The 24205-nt window shown below is 49.5% G+C and overlaps 1 protein-coding gene across 2 annotated transcripts in view; it reads right to left on the reverse strand.

Moving 5' to 3' along the window:
* The window catches only part of LOC111160040 (small G protein signaling modulator 1), a 57992-nt gene extending 35692 nt beyond the window's left edge, over positions 1-22300 (reverse strand). The window contains exons 1-11 of one of the 2 annotated variants that reach the window (XM_022522824.1): positions 22231-22300; positions 18920-19082; positions 17191-17343; positions 13988-14055; positions 13571-13716; positions 13305-13436; positions 9293-9417; positions 6122-6189; positions 4883-5046; positions 4350-4482; positions 111-275 (exon numbers count right to left, since the gene is read on the reverse strand). In XM_022522824.1, coding sequence (XP_022378532.1) covers positions 111-275; positions 4350-4482; positions 4883-5046; positions 6122-6189; positions 9293-9417; positions 13305-13436; positions 13571-13716; positions 13988-14055; positions 17191-17343; positions 18920-19082; positions 22231-22294 — 1381 coding nt within the window. In that variant the 5' untranslated portion in view covers positions 22295-22300. Of the gene's footprint in view, positions 1-110; positions 276-4349; positions 4483-4882; positions 5047-6121; positions 6190-9292; positions 9418-13304; positions 13437-13570; positions 13717-13987; positions 14352-17190; positions 17344-18919; positions 19083-22230 lie in introns of those variants that run through there. The other variant, XM_022522823.1, reaches the window with a different exon arrangement.
* Positions 22301-24205: the final 1905 nt, after the last annotated feature.

A 24205-nucleotide genomic window follows, 5' to 3' on the forward strand; every position in this document is an offset into this window, starting at 1 on the left:
AGCATCTGTTTGGCTCCTGCTTCCCTCGCCCTGGGGACCAAGATTCAAATGACAACATGGCAGAGGTGGCCAGCACCCAGCCCCAGGTGTGGGAGGTACCCCGACATTACTGGGGGGCTGCTGCTTCAGGCCCGGCCTGGGGAAGGCGGCGTTCCATCCGGTGCGTGCCCACTGACTGCCCCTGGCCACCACCAGCACGGACCGGCCAGCAGGAACCACCATCCAGGTGGGTCTCATGGAATTGGGGGCAGTGCTGCCCAGGGGGTCAGGAGCAACTTAAGACACAAAACAAAAACACCAGTGAAACGAAATGTCTGAGGTGGGCAGAACACAGAAACAGCCAAAGAACCCACCCTTCGGGGCTTTACCTCTCCCCTGCCTGGCTCTGCACAGCTCCCATGTACTGTGTTGGCATCAAGGAAGAAAGAATGCTGATGTTTGTAAAATGCCCTACTATGTGCTGCCTGCTGTGCAGGCACAGGCTTGCTTTCTCATCCTTAGTGACCCCATTGGGGATCCATCTCTTCTCCCATTCTGCAGAAGTGGAAACTGAGGCTCAGAAGGACAACAGTGCTTAACCACCCACAGCCCTAGCAGGTGGTAACTGGCATTAAGAGCCTTTTCTCACTGAGGTCCTGCTTCTCTTTCCACTAATGACAGCTATCACCTACTGAGAGCAAGTATTATTATCCCGTTTCCCAGACTTGGGAACTGAGGCACAGATGTAAGCATCATGCCTAAGACCACCCAGGGAACAAAGAGTGGAGCTGGGACTCCGACCCAGGGCATCAGACCCCAAGACCCTATTCACAGTCTTCTGACTGATATCCCCCCCACCCCCGATATTATCCATGCACTATCTAGACCAGCAGTTCTCAATGGGGGCAATTCTGTCCCCTCAAGGGCTTTTGGCAATGTCTGGAGACATTTTTTATTGTCACAACCTGAGAATTTGAGATGCTACTGGCATCTATCCAGTGGGTAGAAGCTGGACACAAGACACCCCACCCCCACCAAACACATCACACATCATTATTCAGTCCAGTATGTCAGCCCTGCCCTAGACCATCTCTGTTCAATAGGAATCCACCCTGAGCCACATGCTTAATTTAGAAGTTTCCTGTAGCCACACTAAAAGGAAGAAAAGAAACAGATGAAATCAATTTCAGCAATATATTCTGTTTAACCCAGTATATCCCTAATGTGACCATTTTAACTGAGAGTCAGTATAAAATGACTGGTAAGATATTTTGCATTCTTTTCTGGTTTTCCTCCAAAGTCTTCAGAATGTGAGTGTCTTTCGCACTTAGGGCATATCTCCATTCGAATTTGCGGCATTTCAAGTGCTTGGGAGCTGCATGCGGCTCACGCCTACCACGCCAGATGGTACAGACAGTCCCAGCAACATGGGAGTCTGGAAATGCCCTCCTCTGACTCTGAACCTGACTCCACATTTCAGAACTTGTCTCTGCCTCCTCTGTGCCCAAGGACCAGGTGTTGGAGACAGAGGCACGAAGATACTGAGAGGGGGTTTAGAACCATTTATGGCCACATCATCCCTCCCACAGGCCCAAACTCCTCTCTTATTCCTTACCGCAGGCATCCACAAACTTTTTCTATAATGGGCCAGATAGATAGTAAATATTTTTGGCTTTGTGGGCCATACGGTCTCTGTCACAACAATCTCACTCCACTGCTGGGGTGTGAAAGCAGCCTCACACAATATGTCTAGGAGTGGGCGTGGCTGGGTTCCAATAAAACTTTATTTACAAAAACAGGCAGTGGGCCGAATTTGGACCACAGGAGGGAGTTTGCCCATTTCTGACTTGGGCACTTCTTCAGGAAGGACTTTCTTGCTCTCAAAGATCAAAACCACGCATGATTGTTTGTGTTAGCTCTGTGAGGCTCAGGCCCCTGGAGAAAATCAACCAAGGATGGGGCGCCATTACCATGTGGGCTGAATCTGAACATGGGGAGGAAATGGGTGAGACCACAATCTGTCAAAACAATCTGCAAGCTCTGGAGCCAGGGCACCTGGGCTTAAATTCCAAACGTGTCAAGGATTAGCTGTGCCTCTCTGGACCAGTTTCTCAACCTTTCTGTGCCTCTGTTTCCTCTTCTGAAAAACAGAGGTTGCTGAGGACACTGGTACCTGCCTAGGAAGACTGTGGTGAGGATTAAATTAGTTACAACATTGGAGGGACAAAGGCAGGCTTGGCACACAGTACCCAGTATTACTGACAGAGCGTCTGTCAAGCATTTCAAGTTAGGTGTCTGACAATAACTCCTGAGAATAGGATCCTGTATGGGAACAGAATGGGGCTGTCCTCCCCATTCTACAGACAAGGAAATGAGGCCCACAGAGGGCAAGTCACTTGGCCACACTGAAGGGGCACAGGTGAGTGCAGGGATGTGTGCTTTTCTCAACAGAGGGCGATTCTGCTCCCAGTGGGAACCCAGCAGCGCCTGGAGACATTTCTGGTTGTCCCCACTTGGTGGTGGGGTGTGGGCAGATGGCAGTTAGTCAGGCGCAAGGGGGATGACAGGGATGCTGCCTGATATCCTACAAGGCCCATAGTGCCCCTTACCAACAACCACCAAGAATTATTCCATCTAAAATGTCAGTGGTGCTACCGTTGAGAAGCTTTGTTCTAGTTAAACTGAGTCCACTGGGGTTTCCCCAGGGGCAGAAAAGAATTCAAGTCCCAGGAGCATATCTGGGAGATGTTTCCAAGAAACATGGGTAGGAGAGAGGTGAAGCGACAGGAGAAGGTTCTGCCAAGGGTTACCACATAGGTCACCACCATGGGCAACTGCTGCTTGATCTCCCAGCAGAGGGGAGAGGGGTGTCTGGGAGATGTGCAGAACACACAGGCCAGGGCTTTCTTGCTGGGGGGTGGGGCGCGAGGGAGCCTGGGCATTGAGACACTGACTCCTGCCTGTCCTTGGCTGAGGGCTGCTCCAGTGAGGCTCTGACTCCCTGACACTTCTACCCCCCGCCCCTGCCATGGGCAGAAGGCACTCTAGGACGGGGGCTGGCTGCAGAGTGGCAGGCACAGAGGGGTGTGGGTAGGCACAGCCAGTGTCTCTTCTGCTGACACATGCAGAACCACAACACACTAACATGGACCACCCCCGAGTAAGAAAGACACCCAGCACCCAGCCTGGCTCCCAGCAGGTGCCTACACATTGTTTGTTGGATGAGCCCCTGTGCAGAGAGTTTCCTGGGAAGGCAGGCCCAAGGCATCAGGCTCCTCTGATCAATCAGCTCTCTGGTGGGGCGGTAAGACTCATGTCCTCCCAACAGGCTGGGAGGGTTCCAGACCCTGCTCCTGGGTAGGAAGAGATGTAGTGGTGAATACTTCAGGATACTCTTGGGCTCTCGGTGATGCAGAAACATGAGGCCTGGCATGGTTAGCCTACCCTTGCCAGGAGGACACCTGCTTTCCAGAGAGCCTCTCATGGCCGAGCTGCAGTCAGTAATGCAAGGGGAGGCTCAGAGCCATTATCTCTCAGACGGAACAACAGGGCCACCAAAGATTAAATAAAATGAGGTGGACAAAAGGAACCTACAGCTTAATATTGAGTTGTTGAACAGACATCCATAGGATGCTTCATAAATGCCAGGCCTCTTTCGAAGAACTTCTCAACTATTAGCTCATGTAACCCTCATGATAACCCCGTGGTGATGATGACCTTGACAGTAACAGTCTGTGTGAACCAAGCATTGGCACCAGGCGAGCCGCCATGCAATGCACTGGACATACATTAGTGTCCCAGGTGCCAGCTCCCCGTGCTTTGCTTCCCCTCTGCTGTTTTTACTGCCATTTCTTGAGGGCCTACTGTGTGCGGGACTTTATTCTACAGACTTAACATTGGTCACCTCTTTATCTCATTGAATCCTGACAATGTATCGAAGTAAAAGAACAACCCTGTAACAGTGGCTATAATGTAAGTGGTCTGTGCCAAGAGCCTTATCTCATGTAATCCCCACAAGAGCCCTATGTCCCTGGTGCTGTGAACATCCCCATTTTACAGATGGGGAAACCAAGACACAGGGGGTGAAGAGACTTGCCCCAGTTCAACCAGGATTCCAGAGCCCACAGCCACTACCCCAGGACACCTCCTGGGCAGGTGCGTCTTTATTATTAAGCTAAGTCACCTGTGGTTCTCATTTGGGGAGAAACCGAGATACTAACTCCCTGGTTTCAGGTCCCCCCCCACCCCGACCCCTGCTGACTCCAGAATCCAGACCAGTCCAGACTGGTCTTCTAATCCCAAACACCTGGAATCCTTCGCATGATCAGCTAACTGGTGGATCCAGGGAGCCCAGAGACGGGTCAGCTTACCAAATTCAGACTGCATGCCGGGGTAGATGATCCTGAACACGTAATCTGTGGCCTCATCATCTTCCTTGTCTGAAGACGTGGACTCGGCGGAACCCTGAGGGCTTCGCTTGCGCAGCTTGGGAAATACTTTGCCCTGAAAGAATGTGTCCCATTGCACAGTCCTTGGGATACACCTGTCCCCACAATCTGTACAGCCTGAGGGTTTCAGTGGGATATGTGCCCACAAAGCCATGTAAGGATCCACGGGCAAAAATGACCACTGCCCCAGGCACCTGAGTGGCTCAGTCAGTTAAGCATCCGACTCTTGATTTCGGCTCAGGTCATGATCTCAGAGCTGTGAGACTGAGCCCCAATTTTCAGGCTCCACGCCGGGCATGAACCTGCTTGGGATTCTCCTGCTCACCCACCCCTTTCCCACCCTGCTTGTGCACAAGCTCATGCTCCCCTCTCTCTCCCTCTCTCCCTCAAAAAGATGATCACTCCCCACAGCTGACCCCCACTCCAGCCTCCCCGGGGCCCCTGCGATCACTCACCTTTCCCCGCTGAGACCAGAGTGGAGGGTCCAGCTGCCCATGAGGGAGCAGCCCGTTTTCCAGGCATGAGAGGAACTGCAGGAGGTGTCCTCCCTTAGGGAAGCGGAAGGGCGGCCTCTGGATCCCGTCCTGGCTGACCAGCACCACTGTCCCGCCGCTGTCCACTGCCACCATGACCCAGCCGGAGGAGACCCGATGGGAAGTCACTATGAGGCATGGGGATGGGGCACTCCCGGCAAACACATCCCCCCAGGCATGCCAAGCCAGTCCCAGGGACCTGCTCCAAGGCTCTGGGAAAGGCCTGGGCAGAAGGTCGGGAGCAGTTTTTAACCTCCACCGGGCCTCTTAAATCCTACCTGCTAGGGTCACTGACCGGGTGGTATAGGACACGGTCCAGAACAGTATGGCTGGCCTCTGTGAAGTCACCCACTGAAGGGAAATGGTGCCCCAAACATCCGACGCTCCTCAAGCACCCTCTATGAATCAACCTGACCTATTTTTGTATGGGGCCTTTCAGATCTTCCCCTTCTCAAGGCAGTATTTCACTTGCTAGCACATATTGAGCACTTATTGTATGTAAGCACAGCACATTAATGGCAGTGTCTTCTGAGTATTTTGAATACTCAAAATAGACCTTATGAGGTCTATCTATTATGGTCTATTTTACAAATGATGGAACCAAGGCTCAGAGAGGCTATGTACCTTGCCCAGGGCTGCACAGTAGGGCCTGGATCTGAACCCAGGTCTGTCTCACTCAAGAAGCTTAATGTTTCTTGTCTTGGTGGGACACAGATCCCTAGCTTCCTACAGCAGGATGGCCTGCTTGTTCTGAATGTACCTTCTCTGAACTTTAAAGGAGAACTCTAGTGATTAATCCTGGATATTCAGAGCTCCGGCTTTGGAATGACAAAGACCTGATTTCGAGTCCAAACTCTGGAGCTTCCAGGCTGTGTGACTTTGTGCTAAGCTGTTTAGAGCCCTGCTTGGCACATCACAAGAGCTCAGTAGGTGTTAGCCACTAACACCATGGGTTGGATGCTGAGCCCTTATCATTCATCATAGGATGTTCACAACAAGACCAAGAGAAGGTGCTGCTGTGCTTCCGTTTCATAGATGGGGAAACTGAGGCTCAGTGAGGAGAATTCACTTGTTTGAGGCTACACCGGTAGTAAGGATGTGGGGCCAGGCAGGGGAGGCAGGAGGAACACCCTGGCTTCGTGCTCCCCCCACGGTCCCTACCTTGCTGGTGGCAGTGCAGATACACAATCTCCTCTAGGCGGATGGTCATGGCATAGTCCCAGTAGACGCTATAAGTGGAGGGATGGTTAGGTCCACAGGGTGCCTGCTCACCTCGTCGTGGCAAAGGGACCAGAAGGCCAGAAGACCACACTCATGGGCTTCTGCACCCTTCTCACTGGTGGGTCACTAGACCCACCAGTCCCCAACATCTGTTTGTCAGACTTCAAATCCAACTTCCACCAACTATACTGAATCAGTCCCTTCTCCTCTCTGGGCCTCAGTTTCCCTAGCTGCAACATGAGGAAGTTGGAAGAGAAGCTCTCTAAGGGACCTTCCTGCTATGGTCTGTAGCAGAGTCAGCCTTCCCAGGGCCCATGGAGCGAACATTCTCAGAGGGCAGCCAAGCACACAGGGGTTTTCAGAGTAGCAGTCTCTACAGAGCCCCTTGCATGTGAGTCTTAGCCAGGAGGTCCTTCCCCAGACTCCTGCATCGTGCCCATGTCCTAGGGTTGCAATGGTTTGTTTTCTCCTGTCTCCCTGAGAGGTGCTGATCCGGACAATAACTGGGTTTTGCTCACTTCTACAAGATGCTCAGAGAATAATATTCAGAGCTAATGGCTGCCCTAGGGTACCCAGTAAACAGAGCAACTCTCCAACTACCACCAGACACCAGCAAGGAGGAGCTGTGGCCACAGTCCCTTTGGAGCTGTGTAACTTGACACAAACAGCCTCCAGGTTCCAGCCTCCTAGCTAAGGGCTCTACCTGCATTTTCTCACTGACTCTTTCCTGTATGCCTATTCCAAGCTTCCATTATCACATCCCCATTTTACAGCAGATGAACAAACTGAGGCTCGGGAAGGGGAAGCTGACTGTCCAAGATCACTCAACTGGGAATGAGCAAGAACTGAGCTTCTGTTTTCATTTTACATGTTTTAACAGCTTTCTAAAGTAGAACTGCTGGGTCACGTAGTAAGGGTAGGTCCTGAGAAACTCCCAAACTGGTCTGTGAAATGGCTGTGGGGGGAATTCCAGCTGCTTCTCCACATGGCAGGGCTGAGATCTGAGCCAAGTGTACACTGACTCCAGAGCCCAAATAGCCACCCAAATATCACCCAAATATCACTCTTGGGTGATATTTCCTTGTGTACACTAGGAAAGCCAGCTGGGGACCTCTGACCCTCATTGTATAAGAGAGGGTACTGGGCAGGACAAGAGAAGAGGTCCTGAAGCTCCTCAGATGAGGACCACGCTGCCTTCTTTTCATCGTCTCTTGGTCCCCAAAGAGACGCTGGAATCCCTGGGTGCTCCCATTTCCTACACGCTAACCCTGATGTTTCTGCCCACTGGCTTTTTCTCCTTCACTGAGTTCCAGGTTCCAGGCAGGAATAACAAGGATCAATGGGGGGTTTCAGAGCCCAGGCAGGGGAAGTCTCCAGCCCCATCAGTAATGACCTTGAAAGTGCAGACTCTGCTGGAACCAAATATCGATGTGTCTATGATGTGCCTGTTCACAGAGGAAAAGGTGAGGCAGAAAGATGGAGGCCTCAGTGATCTGAGCTGGAGGAGGGGTGGGGGTTGCTTGGCAATCCTTTGGTTCAGTGTTTCTCTGAAACAGCATTAAAAGTTGTCTGCCCACATTACCCTGGGCTTAAGTCCAACCAACGAACAGGGCCCTCGGGCTGTGATGTTTGACAGAAGAGAGTTCAGTGTATGGGGAGCCCCTGTAAACCCTTTGGGAACCCTCTGAGAGTTCGGGGAGATCACTTACCCAGCCCCCTCATTTGATAGAAGGGGGGAAACTGAGGCCCAGAAATAAAGAGAAACATACCTCAAGTCACCTAGGGGGATGAGGACCGAGCAAACACGTGGTTTTGTAAAGTACATTTATGCATTTACCCACATATTCGTGTTCCCTCCAGTATAATGTAAATAAAAGATAAACTCTGAAAAGGTAAAGGTTTTCCTCTCCTTTTCTTCATCTGCTCTCTCTCATTTAGCCCAGGGCCTAGCACATCACAGCTGCTCTGTCAATATCTGATGCATGAATCCAGGTCCCCTGACTTCCCTGCTTCATTTCACAGAGATCATCCGGGCACTGACGGGTGGCAGGTGCTGGAGAGAAGACGTGAGCATGAAAGAGTCCTTGCCTTCATGGAAATGAGGTCTAGAACATAACAGCTGGTATATGGGTGGGCACAGATTTATTACGTGAGCATGATTTTATAAATGCTATGAAGGAGATTCCGGGCTCCATGTAATCCAAATTCAGCTGGCAAGTCAGGGAAGGCCCGGGATTTAAGATGAATAGGATGAAACAAGGTCCTGGGCCAGGGGCATCTCATCGGCCCTGCACTGTTCCTTGGGGAGGGTTTCAGAACCCTGGAATTGGGCTGGAGCTGAGTTATGTGGCCCAGCCCAAAACAGACTGTACCTCCCATTGACTGTCTCTGAAGACAGATGGCCACCTCGGCACAGGAAGTGGCCAGCTTAGAGAACAGCATCAATCACACCAAGGCCTGGGGTTCCTCACACTGAAGCCTAACACAAAACAGAACACAATAAGGGTGTTCTGTTTATGTTCCGTGTAAAGAGCCCTTATTTTATAAATGTAGCTGCCAGGACTCCTTGAGCTGAAATAATCAGGCTGGACACACTCTGCACAGTGCCTGTCTTCTGTCTGTGTTCCTTCTAGGGCCCTTCCCTATTGTGCTGGGACAGGGGATTGCAGCAGGGAATCCTTGGTTTCTGAGTTTCTTCAGAGCATGACCCCAAAGCCTTTGCTGAGCCTTATAGATCCCAGGGTATCACAGGGAGATGCAGCCCCAGACCAGATACCCACCAACCACGGCCTCCCGCTTTCCTTCTTGACCAAGTGATGGGAAGGGAGGCAGCAGATGGGGGAATATTTGCCATTGGCAGGCTTCCAAGATCTCTGTTAAGATTTCTGCCACTGCGTGGTGCTTTGACCAGGGTTTGCCTAACTCCCATGCCCTAACATTCTTCTTGCTGTTTTCTAGATCCTCCCAATGAGCTACCTGTAAGGCCACCACTGCAGGCAGGCTGGGCCAAGCGGCTCAACAACCAGACTAAGCAGCGGGCTGGGGCAGGGCATGACGGACAGAGCACAAACTTCCCTGTGTGAAGGGTAGGAGAGGGACCCGGCATCTTACCTCTTTTCATAGTCCAGGTCCCCCATCGACCCATTCATTAGCTGGTTTGGCGTCCACTTCAAGGTCATGACATCAGCTGTCTGGTGCAGGGACAGGTACCCTGGCACAGCCTCCATATCATCCCTCTGCAGAGAGAGGGCGCAGGCTTCGTTAAAGTGTCACAATGATTGTGGGTCCTGGCCCATCTGACTTAGGATGCATAACTAGAACCAAGAGGCTACGTCATGCCCTCCAAGACCATGGCCATTTGGAAGATCCTGAACCTCCTTCCAGGTGGCCATGCCAAGAAAAGCAGTTTGTAACCAACCCCTCAGGATGGGTTCTGTAGATCCAGCTAGGAAAACTGTCTGTCCCCTCCCCGACTTTCATACTCACACCTCCTCCCCTCAACCAAGGTCCAGGAGCTCTGCTGCAAAGGCAGGGCTGGTGGCTCTCTACAATTAGGAAGGAGCTCTACCTCTCTTCACCCCCATCCTCTCCTTAACAGAAGACATTTATCTGGCATCATTTTGGCCAGTCTTAAGGGGGAAAAAGAGGGCAGCTGAGTTCTATGTCCCATCCACAGACATTTTCCAGAATCCCCAAATACCCACACTGTACTCCCTGCCCCAGCAGCCTAATCTTCTGTCTTCCCAGTTAGCCTTCAGAGCTTCTCACCTGCTCCCTCTGCTTTACCCCAAGTGGAGTGTGAGGGAGGGGGCTATCTCCAAGCCTCACTCATAGAGGAGGTGATTTCTCCACCAAATTAGCCTGTACACCATGGGGAGATAGACAGCTGGCATTTACTGAGCACCTAGTGTGTGCACCAAGCCTGGCTTGGCTGCAGGGACATGGTCCCCATTTAACCACACAAGCCTGCGGCCCCGTGATGGAGCACAATTTCATGACTGGTTTTCACATAGTAATGCACCTGAAATGGGGATGCACCTGATAGAGTGGCATCTCACAATCACTGAGGTCACGGCCTGATCTCACGCAAATTCGGGCCTAGCTGTTCAGATGTTGTTACTTTAATTCAGGTTTTTTTTTTTTTTAATATTTTATTTATTTATTTATTTGACAAAGACAGAGAGGGAGAGTGAGTGAGCACAAGCAGGAGCAGCTACAGAAGGAGAGGGAGAAGCAGGCTTCCCGCTGAGCAGGAAGCCTGACACAGGACTCTATTCCAGGGATCATGACCTGAGCAGAAGGCAGATACCTCACTGACGGAGCCACTTGGGCACCCCTCCATTCAATTCTGAGCATGGTTGTTACATCATGTGTGGAGTACAGGTGTTATTTTAAATGTTTTTATAAAGACTAGACTGATTCATCTTTGAATCAAAAAGTGATTGTGCAGAAAGACTGGCAACAGAGCAAAAGGGCACTGATGTGATATTGGCAAAGCAGACACACTAGTCATGGCTGCACAGATGCCCACAGTTCCAGATTCTCTCATAAAGCAACAACCAAGTGCACATATTTGCAAACCTCTGACGCTCTCGATCAGAGGTCTGCAAACTTTCTACAAAGGCTCAGACAGGGAAAAATTGGGGCTCTGGGACTCATATAGGCTCTGCGGTAACCAGTCCACTCTCCCTTATAGCCTGAGAGCAGCCCTACACAATATGTCATGGGCATGGCTGGGTTACAATAAAGCTTTATTGGCAAAAACAGGCAGAGCACTGCATTCAGCCCATGGCTATGTAGTTTGTTGACCCCTTCTTTTGATGGAACAGAAGACAATATTTGGTGGAAAAATATAGACAGCGATGTCTCTCAGTCAAAAAGTGACATGAAGATTAGGGGACACCTGGGTGACTCAGTGGGTTAAGCCTCTGCCTTCGGCTCAGGTCATGATCCCAGGATCCTGGGACCAAGCTTCGCATTGGGCTCTCTGTCCAGTGGGGAGCCTGCTTCTCCTTCTCCCTCTGCCTGCTGCTCCACCTGCTTGAACTCTCTCTCTGTTTGTCACTATTTCTGCCCCTCTCTCTGTCAAATAAATAAATCTTTAAAAAAAATTATATGTTTCCTTGTGTGTAGTTACAAGTATAATATATGATTTTTAAAAAAGTATATCCAAATAAGTCTCAAAGGGCTCTTTCAAAAAGTGTAAAATGAAATTTCCAAGTAGTGAGAAAACATTTATAGAACTTAATAGCACTTTCCTTCCTGATGGTTGTGTTTAAAAATGGGATGTCTTAAGTTCACAGCTTCTTAGATCTGAGGAGATAGGATCTTGTACCCACTGGGATGTTGATACTAAGGCTCAGAGGAGAAGTGACTTGCTCAGGGTCACCCGGTAGTCACAACTGTGACCTCAGAGGTGGAGTAAGCCAACAGCTCTCCCTCCTCTTCCTCCAAACTGAGCCCAAACACCACACTGATCCAGGTGGTCTCAGGAAGGGAACAGCAAAGGGGATATCTATTGCTTGAGGGCAGGGGCCTCATGCGTCTTGCTCACCACCCATCTCTGGGACCTGGACCAGTCCTGGGCATAGAAGGTGAATGATAAATGACACAGACTTTCACAGAAGACAGCCTGAATTCAAAGCATAACTTTATCCCTTCCTCCCCACTGTGCACCCTCAGTGTTCTCACCTTCGATAAGACTCTTTGCCTCAAATGGTTGTTGTGAGCTTTAAATGAGTCAGTACAGTTAAAAGAACTTAGCATGGTGCCTGACATATAGGAAGTGCTCCATAAGTAGTAACCATGAAGATGTTTATCTTGATATCCTAAGCATCTAATTCATAGAAGGTTCAGGATAAATATCTGCTGAATGAGTGAGTGATAACAAGAGAGAATGGATGGATAGGCAGTTGGGTGGACAGGTGGGTGGAGAGATGGACTGGAAGATAAAAGGACAAAGAGCTGGATAGATGGATGGATGAATGAGTGGATGCACATAAAGATGGGTAGGTGGATGGATGGAGAGACATGTAAAGACTGGTAAATGGATAGAGGGATGAATGGATGGGTAGATGGATAGATGGATGACTAAATGGATGGATACAAGGATGGATGGATAGATGGATGGATGGATGGATGGACGGATGGATGGACAGACGGATGGATGGATGGATATAAAGATGGATGGATGAACAGACAGATGCAAAGATGGGTTGATGGATGGATATAAAGATGGGTAAATAGCTATGTGGATAGATGGATAGACAGAAGGAAATGTTGTCATATGGTTGAATGGATGGAGAGTTGGAGTACTGGCAGATGAATGAAGAGACAGATATGTGGGAAGGTGGATGGATGAATGCATGGATGAATGACTGAATGGATAGATGTAAAGATGGATGGATGGATGAACAGTTGACGGATGGATATATGAATGGGTGGATATAAGGATGGATGGACAGACAGATGTAAAGATGGGTTGACGGATGGCTGTAAAGACGGGTTGATAGGGGTGCCTGGGTGGCTCAGTGGGTTAAAGCCTCTGCCTTCAGCTCCGGTCATGATCCCAGGGTCCTCGGATCGAGCCCCACATCGGGCTCTCTGCTCAGCAGGGAGCCTGCTTCCCTTCCTCTCTCTCTGCCTGTGTCTCTGCCTACTTGTGATCTTTCTCTCTCTGTGTCAAATAAATAAATAATCTTTAAAAAAAAAAGAGGGATAGATGGATGGATATAAAGATGGATGGATGGATGTGCGGATGGAAATGTCATATGGATGAATGGACACAGAGATGGACTACTAGTAGATGAATGAAGAGACAGGTATGTGGGTAGGTGGATGGATGAATGACTGAATGGATAGATATAAAGATGGATGAATGAACAGTTGGATGAATGGATGCATGGATGGATGGATGCATGGATGGATGGATAGAAGGAAATGTTGTCACAGGGATGAATGGATGGAGAAATGGAGTACTGGCAGATGAATGAAGACACAGGTGTGTGGGTAGGTGGATGAATGAATAGATGAGCAACCTGGAGCCAGAGGGAACTTCTGCTCTGTAACTTGAAAGAAGGACACTCCCCACCCCAGAAGACCTGGGCCCCAACATCTCTCTCACCGGCTGAACCAGAACGTTGTTCTTGCCATAGAGCAGTGTGGCCCTGGAGTTCTGATGCAGGGACTCCACATAGTCACGGGCAGAAAGGGATGGTCGGTCGTCCATGCTGCCACTCGAATGCCTCTTCTGGATCTGGCAGTGTGAGAGGAGGTGGAGGGTGACGCTTAGGGTGACCCTCAGGGTCTCACTCTGTTCTCCCACCTCCCCACCTAGTCTGGAACCCAGCCCAACTCCTTCTCAGGTCTCCACAGCCCACCCTTACTCACACAGAGGGCCGGCCGCTTGGTGGGTGAGTCCTGCCGTAGGTGCGAGCTGTGGATGCGGTGTCTCTGCACGAGCTCGTCAGCCGAGGGGTCAGTCCAGAAGTGATCCGCAGTCTTCATCTTGGTGTACTCTAGGGCACAGGGCCCCACTGCGGAGCATACGGGGGCTGGGACTCTAGAGTCCCGGATGGTCCACCTTCCCCCGCCATGGGCCCCCAATTTTACCACTTCTCCCCTCCAGCCAGTGAGTACCCCCAGGGTCTTCCTAAGGAGAGGCCAGTACTAAACCCTGGGAGCCAGAGCCAGGGAACAGGTATATTTTGGTGCAGGAGGCTGGAGAGCAATGAGAGAGGCCCTTTGGATCCAACAGTGAGCAGAACCCAGAGACCCAGATAAAATTCAGAGCACTGGACCACTTACCCAACAAAGATGCAAGGATGGGGCCATCCACGGGGTCCATCAGAAGGGCCTCCTTCTCGTAGTACTTACTAGCAAGAGAAAAGGACAGGCAGGTTTGGATGGCGACCGGCAGAGAGTGCACAATCAACTACTGGTTAAAAGCGAACTGTGTTGGGTCTCCCTCTGGTCACCTCTCTGAGCCTCAGATATCCCATCTGTAAAATGGGTGTAATAAAAATAGATGTCCTAGGGCTGTTGGAAAGCCTTTTGAGAGAGACAACAGATGTGAGGCACTTAGCACTGTGCTTTGCATGGAATAGCTGGAATGAGAGTAACAGGAATAACGATTACAAAGTGGTTCCTGCGGGGGCCTGGGTAGCTCAGTCGTTAAGCATCTGCCTTTAGCTCAGGTCAGGATCTCACGGTCCTGGGTCGGAGCCCCACATCACGCTCCCTATGCAGCAGGAAGCCTGCTTCTCTGTCTCCTACTCCCCCTGCTTGTGTTCCCTCTCTCTCTGTCAAATAAATAAATAAAATCTTTTAAAAAAATAAAAAACAAACAACAACAACAACAACAAAAACCAAAGTGGCTCCTGGCTGGTTCTATCGACTTCTACCGCATCTTCCATTTCAGACGGCAAATCGCTTAGGGGCTTGGATGTTGTCTGCCCTTTAAATGAGGCAGCAAGATGCCTTTTAGCTGTTGTGTGCACTGAAAAGCTGTATTAACAGGAGACTTCCTGCCCAGGCAGCCCACATAGGTGATGCCTGCCTGATGTGCTCATGAGCGCCTGCTGGCTCCTGGCTCTGCCCAATAACTTGTGATGCAGGCAATACAATGTTCCTGCTGTTTTGCTTTTCATTTCTTTGTTTGAGTTGCTGTGGAGTGGCTTCTAATTCTTTGCTAACTCATACCATCTAGAAACAGAATTTTAGAGGTTGGAAAAGACCTTGTTCTACCCTCCTGAGAGGTCTCAGGCTCAGGGAGGGAAAGTGACCTGTTGGAGGCCACACAGCAGGTGGCTGTAGGCTACACCCAGCCAGCCTGGCTCTTCCCATCCTACAGCAGGGGGTGAAGACCACAGGATTGGGAGGGAGACAGGAGACAGACTGATGGGGCACCAGCCTCGGCCATTTCCACCCTTGCTGTGGCGGAAGTCACCTACCCACCTGGGCAGGTGACTACCTTCTCTGAGCTTCAGTGTCCGTAGCTGTAAAATGGGAAGAACGACGAAACTCACCTAGCCAGGTTGTTGGGAGGATTAAATGTAGGCCTGCTTGAACAGCAACAGCACAGACCCTATCTCCAGGAAGTTCTCACGAAATGGTGGCAACATCATGGTTATTTTACCCCAGAGGAATCTTCTGTCCACCAGAATACTGGCTGAAGCAGAACTGACCTGTCCTGTACACGCTCAGCAGCAAGCTTATACATTTTGGCTGAAGATAAGGTGTCAAGACACTTTCCACTCTGCCGCTCAGTTTCCATGCCAAAACTCAGCACAGTTACCTGATCATGAACCTTGGGAATACTGCCTTGAAAAATAGCAGGTAGGACTGGGAGCAAGATGTGACCATCAAGGGTGGCCCAAGGGAGCTCCTCTGCAGTGATAGGTTTCACTGGAACAGTTCTGTTCCTGACTGTGGTGTCAGCTATACAAGACTATGCATGTATTAAAATTCCATAGAACAATACAGGGGGGAAAATGAGGGTATGTAAAAACTAGCAAAATCCAAATAAAGTTTGTTGTTCAGTTAACAGTATTTTACCAATGGCAATCCCCTATTTTGGTCCTTGTACTATGTTATGGAGGATGTTATCACCTAGGGTAGAAGAGACTCTAATGTTACAGCTTCTATGTGAATCTGAAAAAATAAGTTTAATGAAGAAAGAGGTTGGCATTATTGCTGAAATAAATCGCTAATTCCTTTTGACTGACTTACTGAGAAAACACAAGGTCATATGCCAAAGGCAATACCTACAGAGGCCCTGGGAATTTAGCAGAATTTAGGTTCTAAACCCATGTCTCTACACAGGGCAGAGATGTGTCACAAGAAGATGAAGAGATTAATTGGACTCCAAGGCCTGGATTTCTTTCAGTTCCTCTCCTGCCTCCCGGCCTTTGCACCAACTGTTCCCTCTGCTGGGATCACTCTTTCCCCATATCCCCTTTATCTGGCTAAAGCCTACATGTCCTTCAAACGGAAGCTTAACTGCCATGTCTTCCAGGACACTTTCCCAGGCCACCCAGTGGAGATAAAACACCACCCACCTGACTTGGAATACTCATCATATCTTATCCCAATTAGCACTTACCTGTTTTCCCTGCTACAATACGAGGTTCATGAGAAGAAGCACTTCGCTCTACACTTTCATGCACATTTTCCTAGCAAACAGGCTAAGAATAAAAGATGATCATAATACCTATTGCATGTGAAGATGTGGTTAAACAAGCACTTTCATACACCAAGAGATACAGAGATTCTCAGATACTCCCCTCATATTCTCCTTCCCTCCTTCTCTCCACCCCCTCTCTCTGGCTGGAAGGGAGTACTGACCATGAAGAGTCTCCTCATTCATCTGGCTGCCCCATGCCCTTAGCATAACATTTAAGCTTTGAACATGACAGTTGAGATGAATGTATCCCCAGCATCTAGGTTAGCGCCTGGCACATAGTAGGCAGTCATTAAGTATTTACTGGATGAATGAACAGATGGATGGATGGATGGGTAAATGCTTGCCAAGAGGGCTCATGCTATAAAATCTTTACACCGGGTTGATCTGAGCTAGAAAAGAAAATGTAAAAAGGTATTATTTCTAAAATGCTGTGTACTCACTCTCATTCTTTCCCCTTCTCCAGAATGGCAGCAATCCCTGTCCCATTTACCAAATGAGAGCAGAGACAGAGGAGCTAGATGACTCCTCTAGGGCCATAGTTAGCAAGAAGACAGTAGCTTAATTCATGGGAGAAGAAAGATGCCTCAGATAGCAAGATACTACATCCCACTCCAAATCTGAAGACCTTGCATTGGCAGTAAGCACCTGAATTTTCCCAAGGTTCTATACTAGGCTAATCTGGAGGCAAACATCCAGAAAGCCTTTATTTAATCTCTTTCAAATCAAGTACATATCAAGGGAAAGAAAATAAAGCTTTGTGTAATAGGTTGCAATTCCCAGCAGGTGGCGGCAGAGCACACCCAGGAGTCTAGTCTTTCTGGCTCACCTGCTGTTTTCCACCAGGTAATGCACAATTTTGTCCAGCACCTTCTCAAACAAGGCAGTGCGAATCCACAGGTGCTTGATGGCGAGTGGGGACAGGTTGGGCAGCTTCGGAAGCTTCCGCACATTCTCCTGGAGGCCCTGGATCTGGTTTCGCCTTCAAGGCCAGTAAAGAAGGAGGATGAATATTCACAAAAGAGGAAATCCCACAGGACCAATATGCAACTGGTGAAATGTTCTACCTCTCTAGGAAATGAAGGAATGGCAACTAAAAGAACAGGAGCCCTTATTGCTCCTGGCAAGTGGGTAAAGAGTTGAAAAAAGTCACAATACCCAGTGAGCGTAAAGTTGCAGTGGAACAGACACTTTCATAAACTGCTGATGGACAAGCCAGATTCTTACAGTGATGTTTCTCTTCTCTTCCCCTCTCCTTCTCTCTTTCTCTCTCTTTCTCTTCCCCCTCTATCTGCCATGGATGAGTGACTGCATGAATGAATGAATGGCTCTCGCTTACCACCTGGCATGGGTATCTCTAATTCCTCCATTAGAAAGTCTCTCCCAATATTATGGAAGGCCCATGGAAATCCATCCCTTTAAAGTTATCAGCAAACACCTGGGAATTTAGCAGATGGATTGGAAGGCACCTGAAGACTATGTGGCTGAGGAGTCAGATTCCAAAACAGGAGTTGGCAACGCCAAAGCCACATGCTGGCCCATCATGCAGTTCTGTCCAGAAGCACTGGGCTGGCATGGCCTGGAAGGCAAGGCAAGGGCCATTTCCCATCCAGTGATGTGGAGTGATCACCTACAGCAGAGAAGGCGAACATGGCATATGTGCCTCTCTCTCCCTTCTCTTGCCTAGAACAGACATGGCTAATTGATCCACGCATTCTTTCCCATGAAACCCAATAGCAGCTCCAGAATCTTTCAAAACAAGGTCTTTCCGGTGGCCTCTAACACGAACTGGAGGTGAAAATTATCTGCCATCCCTGACCAGGCCCCAGATGGAGGCTGTGGCTGCACAGTTGGGACTTTGGGGGTGACTCTGGTGGAAGGCACTCATATACACACTCAGGCCATGAGTCTCCCCACAACGAACACAATCAGCCTTGAGATGCATGAGTGAAGTCACTGCTCCCCTTCAATGGTTGCCTCAGTGTCACACGCGGTCCATGCAGACAGTGACCATATTAGTTTCATTAAATTTTGGTCTCCCTGCGTTCAGAATGGGGTCTGGGTCCCAAGAGGCACTTACTCATTCAACAATCATTTCTAGAGCATTTGGGGTGCTGGGCACTGTCCAGGCACTGGGCACATAATGGGGAATAACAGATTTTAGTTGCCTGTTCTCATGGAGTTCAGAGTCCAGTGGGGGAGATAGACAAGTATCAAGCAAAAAAATAAATGAATAATTAGAGGTGGTGATAACCACAGGGAAGTATATAAACGGGGATAATCTAAAAGAGAAATGGGGTGAGGGCTGGAATTTACCCTTAACTGGGGGAAGGCCTGAATGATGACAAGGAACTAGCCATGGAAGATGGGGTATGTGAACTGGGTGGTGGGTATGGCATGTGCAAAGGCCCTGGGGTAGGAAAGAGTCTGTCAGGTTTGGGGAGCAGAAAGGAGACTAGAGAGAGTGCCAGGAGGTAGGGGTGCTCGCAGAGCTCAGGTAGGAGCATGGACTGTCCTCTGCAGGCCCGCCCTGACCATACCCCATGTTCCACACTCACGTGCTCTCGATCAGCTGCTCCAGGTCCTGCACCTTGCGGCTGAGCTCCTCGGCCGGTGGGAAGTTCTTGCCCACTTTCATGAAGAGAGCTGCAATCTTGTTGCTGCGCAGAAAACCAGCCGCCCGGCGCCGCAGCCCATGCAGGACGCAGGCCTCCACAGCCGCTGTAGGGACACAACGGTCAGTCAGCAGGCCCTGCCCTGCCCACGCTCCCCTGCACCCAGCTCAGAACTCCAGTCACACAGAGGCACCTTGGAGAGCTGCGGGCCCCAGAATCACAAAATTCGTGAAAGGCTCTTAAGGAAAGGCACATATGCCTCCCTACCTCCCACTCCCTCAAAAGGGAACAAGAGAGCTTAGCAGTTAACCTATGCTCACTGCCCAAGGTCAGATCGTCTGTGTTGATGTCCTCTCCCAGATACTAACCAGTTGTGTGACCTTGGGCAACTACTTACCCTCCCTGTGTCTCAGTTTCTTCATCTGTGAAATAGGGATAGTACGAACAAGTGTCTTAAAAGGTTGCTTTTAGAATGAGGTGGAAAGGGATGCCTGGGCAGCTCAGTTGGTTAAGCATCTGCCTTCAAGTCCGGTGGTGATCTCGGGGTCCTGGGATTGAGCCCCACATAGGGCTCTCTGCTCAGGAGGAGTCTGCTTCTTCCTCTTTCTCTGTTCTTTCTCTCCCTCTCTCAAATAAATAAGTAAAATCTTTTAAAAAAGAGAATGAGGTGGGAAAAAATGCATGGAAAGCATTTCATGTAAAATCTGGCACATAGAAAGTGCTTTAGAAACATGAGTTATTACTCCTGCCAGTGAGGGAAGAGGGACTGGACCACAGGACTGTCAAGCTTTCTCTGGGTTAAAGAATCACACCAACGTCATTACTGTGATTCCAGTAAGAGCGAACAGTATGCATCTCATTCTACCTCTGTCACAGCCAAGAAAGGGAAAAAAAATCCCCATTTTTCAGATGTGAAAACTGAGGCTCTAAGCGGTAAGCTGAAGTGCCCAAACCTAGCAAATGAGTGATGGAGCTGGGATTCAAACCCAGGCCTGAACTCAAGGTGTGCTCTTATGCTTCCATGAAAAATTTGAAGAGAGGATGCAGTCATTGTCTTCCAGTGTCTGTGTTTCCCCTGGGTGGTCACCTGTGCTCTACATCGTTTTCCCTCTCTGGGCCTTAGTGTTTCCTCCTGGAAAACAGTCCCTGTGTAGGCCATTCAGATGGCCCCAGTCTTCTTTTTGGTACTTTCAGCAGGCCTCTAATAAGTATTTTCCTGCCTCTGTCTTACACAGCAGACTGGGAGCTCACTCTGCTATGTAACAGGAGCATAGTCAGTGTTGATGGGAAAAGGGAGTCTATTGTAAGAGCTACTTCTTAGTGGGTATCTGCTGGGTGTCAACCAGTGTTGAAGTTTACCTTCCCTACTCCTGGTGGAAAAACCCTGTGAAGTGAGTGTTCTAGTTGCTGTCACTTCATACAAGGAAAATACCAGCAGTCTGAGGGTGAAGAGCCTGGCCAAGGTCAGGCTGTGCACCAGGAAAAATCCTGAGAAGTTTTGGTTCAACTAATTGTCTTGGGGTATTTTGTTGTTGTTGTTGTTGTTATTAGCAATTACTTGGCTTTTTAAAAAAATTATTATTTTTTTTAAGTAGGCTCCATGCCTAACATGAGGCTTGAACTCACAACCCCAAGATCAAGAGACGTGTGCCTACCGACTGAGCCAGCCAGGTGCCCCGGCAATTATGACTTTAAATGGATTTCACTCTATTGTCTAATTTGCCTATGGGCTTAAAATATTCTGGGTAAGCATCTTCTACACAGCTTCATTTTTGCTTATACGCACAACACTTTTCATTTGTCTCTACTGCAACAACTTAATCATCTAGGCATTGGAGTCTTGGTTGATTCTTTCCAACAATGGCCCATAAGGAACAATGAATCAGAGACATCTCAGGGAGACCTGGCAGGCCTTATTCAGTGCCATTACATTTCTTCTCTCATCCCAAAACAGTGGTTGAAGCTAGACGATTATCATGATTTTTAGCACTTTCTATTCCTCTAAGTCTTTAACAGGTAGATATGGCCACACATTCTGAAATGGGCATGCCTGTTATTTTCTTTGCAAAGAGAGATGTTCAAAAGAAAAAAAACAGGTGAGAATATCCCCAAATTCACATTTGTGTGTGTGTGTGTGTGTGTATATATATATATATATATATATATATATATATATATATATATATATATACATGTATACAAAGACATATAAATGTGTATATATACACCCCTACGTATACACATACAAATGCCAAGTACACAAATATACCTATCTCTGTAATTTAAACAAACACATTAAAAAATAAAATTAAAATCATTAAAAAAATAAAATAAAATTTGCCAAAGTCACCCAAAAAACAAGTGGCAGAGAAGGCATTTGAACCCAGGTCTGCCTGGCTGCAAAGGGACCGAACAGACATCAGCGGGCTCCCAGGTCTCGGCGTGAGCTCCTATGGGTGGTGCGCCCAGCCATGGGGATGAAGCTGAAGGACCAGCCGGGTCTCCTCGCTGGGGCCTCTGCAGGAGGCCAAGACCGAGAGAGGGGAATTACAGCATGTCCTTTCTCCCAAGACACTCCAGTCACGAATTAAAAAGGTTTTTCAGGGAGAAACACCCCTACTTACATGTACACACAGATTAGAAGCTGAATCCTGATTTGGGAGACACGTAAAACCTACGTTTATAGCTGCGGAGGAAATACAGTAAGAACCTGGCAGCATGGTTATTTCTGGAAACTCTGTGAGCCCAGCTGGTTCGAGGAGAGAAGTCTGAGTCAGGCTCCGAGCCCCCGGGCCTGCCTCCTTTGCTGAGTCAGCTGGATGTGATCCCTCGGTGGGGAGGGGGGTTGATGGCTCCTAATTCCCTATATTTTTAAAGCCCATCCATCCTCTCCCTTTATTTGGCAACAGCCATAGGCAGGGTGAGGAAAGGGCGTTCGTCAGATGCGAGACCAGCATCACTATGGGTGTGAGTCGCCATGCTCTGAGCCCACAAGAGGGGAAGGCAGTCAGTCTCTCCAGCGTCAACAGTGATTAACTCCCCGTGGGGTGCAGAGGCCATGCTTCATTTCTTCTCCAGACTTTTCCATGTTTCCAAATTCCCTAATGGAGCCCCTTGGGAACCTACAAATAACTCTGGAGTCACAGAGCAAAAGAAGCAGTGTCAGAACGCTCGCTCGCGGGGGGGATGCCACTCCCCCAGAGGCAGCCCACAGAGAAAGAAGCCATTTTCAAGGCCACGGGCCACGAACTCACCACAGAAGGAGACGATGTGGCTGCTGTCCTCGTGGACAAACTTCCGTGTGACAGCCTCCTCCATGATCTGCTTCACCTGGAAGGCAGAGGCAGCTGAAAGGGGAGACCCAAATGCGCCCCAGGGTGCGGTCACCCCAGAGGGCTGTGTTGCCTCTCTGGGCCTTCTCAGGCCAGCTGGGGCGGCTGGCTGACTGCCTTCCTTCCATGCCCTCCTCACCGAGTCTTCTGAAAGCCTGAGGCCTGTCACAGTGTCACAATTCACAATTTATGGAATTATTTTTTTCGGGTGCTCTGCATGGTGGGGGGGGGTTCTTTTCAGGTGTCACAAGAAATGTCATCTCCTTCTTGGGCCCCATTATCTGAGACTGCCCTCCTCCCCCTCCAAGACTCCATCCACACCTTATTATAGCTCCTTCCGGGTACTTATCCTATTCCTGTCCCATGTTATTTACTTACTATCTTCCTGCTCTAGGACATGAATTCCCTGGGGGCAGGGCCTCATCTGCCTGTTATATCCACGGAGACTAGAATAGTGCCTGGTGTATAGCAGGTGCTCAATAAATATTTTTGGAAGGAAGAAAAAAGGTATGTAAAAGAACCAGGCAGAGTGACAACTCAGCCCTGGAATCTGGCAAACCTGGGTTTAAATCCCTGTTCAGGCACCTATCAGCTGGGTTTGTGATCTCATTTTGGGAAACCGAGGCTCATCAAGGGGAAGTGATCTGCCTAGAGAAGTAGAGCTGGCCCAGAGTGGAGACAGAATTCCAGGCTGAGTCTGAATCCCCAGATCTGTGCTCTTCCTACCATCCTCACATGCTCAACAAATATTTTCTGAGCACCACTGATATACTAGGTACGGGGGACCCAGTGCTGAAAGGGCAACTATGCCTCTGCTCACAGAGGGGACACTCTGGTGACTTGAACACCCTTCTGCTTTGCTGGATCCTGGGTCCCACTCTGCCCAGAACCACTATGGGACTTTAGCAAAACATTTCTTCTCTCTAGGGCCTCAGTTTCCCCACCTTGAGGTTGAGGAGATAGGGAGAGATGACCTCCAATGCCGGTCCCAGCTCCACATCACCACGCTGTGATGCAGAGGTGACGGGAACAGTTCTGAATCCGACCCCTTCTGTGGGCTTCCTGGCTGGCCTGTGGCCCACTCTGCCTTGGCCTCAGCCGGGCTTGCTCAGCCATGCCCCTGTCAGAGATCAATATCAGGCCCTACATGTCCTTCTCTCTCCTCCTTCTGCCTGCCTCCTGGAGGGGAAGGTAGAACACAGAACAACCCAGGTCCCACTCTGTGGGTCCCTGCCCCACATGTCCAAGTCAGCACCCTCCCTGTGAACAGCTGCTGACCTTGGAGCTCAGGGCCCCCAAGCTGAACTTTGCCAGCTGCATTCCTAAGTCTGAAAACTGTCCAGCCAAACCCGTGGAACTGGTCCTATTCACAGGTGTGGAAACTGAGGCTCAGGGAGGCAAACAGGCTGACTTAAGGCTACATGGCTGGGAAGCAACAACTGGACTTTTGACTTATACTGGTTTCTTCGATCTTAGCACCAGCAGCTATAGCTTGTCCCCTTTAGCTTCTAGCTGTGCTTCCTCAGGCCAGTCACATCACCTCTCTGAACCTTAGTATTCCCATCAGGTAAAGGGCGTAGAGGAATAGCACCTGCCTCCAGGGGCTGTGGGAAGACAGAACAAGGTCATGCTCACCGTGTGCTGAGCACCGAACCCGGCACAGAGGGGCCTGTGGTAAATGTTAGAGCTGCGCATGTGTCTCCCCTCTCTGAACCCTCTTTTTAGTTATTCTGGTCCCTGATAAAATAGTGCCTGCTGAGGAGAATAAATTCCCCAGCTTTCAAGGCCCCCACAGTGGCTGCTTTGCTAACCCCCATCAAATTTATATTGATTTCTTCCTCCCCGCCCGCCTGTGGACCTCATGAGGGGAGAGCACACTGCTGGATAGCTATGGCTC

This window comes from Enhydra lutris, unplaced genomic scaffold (assembly GCF_002288905.1).
Source record: "Enhydra lutris kenyoni isolate GAN:26980312 unplaced genomic scaffold, ASM228890v2 scaffoldscaffold73, whole genome shotgun sequence".
Taxonomy (NCBI): Eukaryota; Metazoa; Chordata; class Mammalia; order Carnivora; family Mustelidae; genus Enhydra; species Enhydra lutris.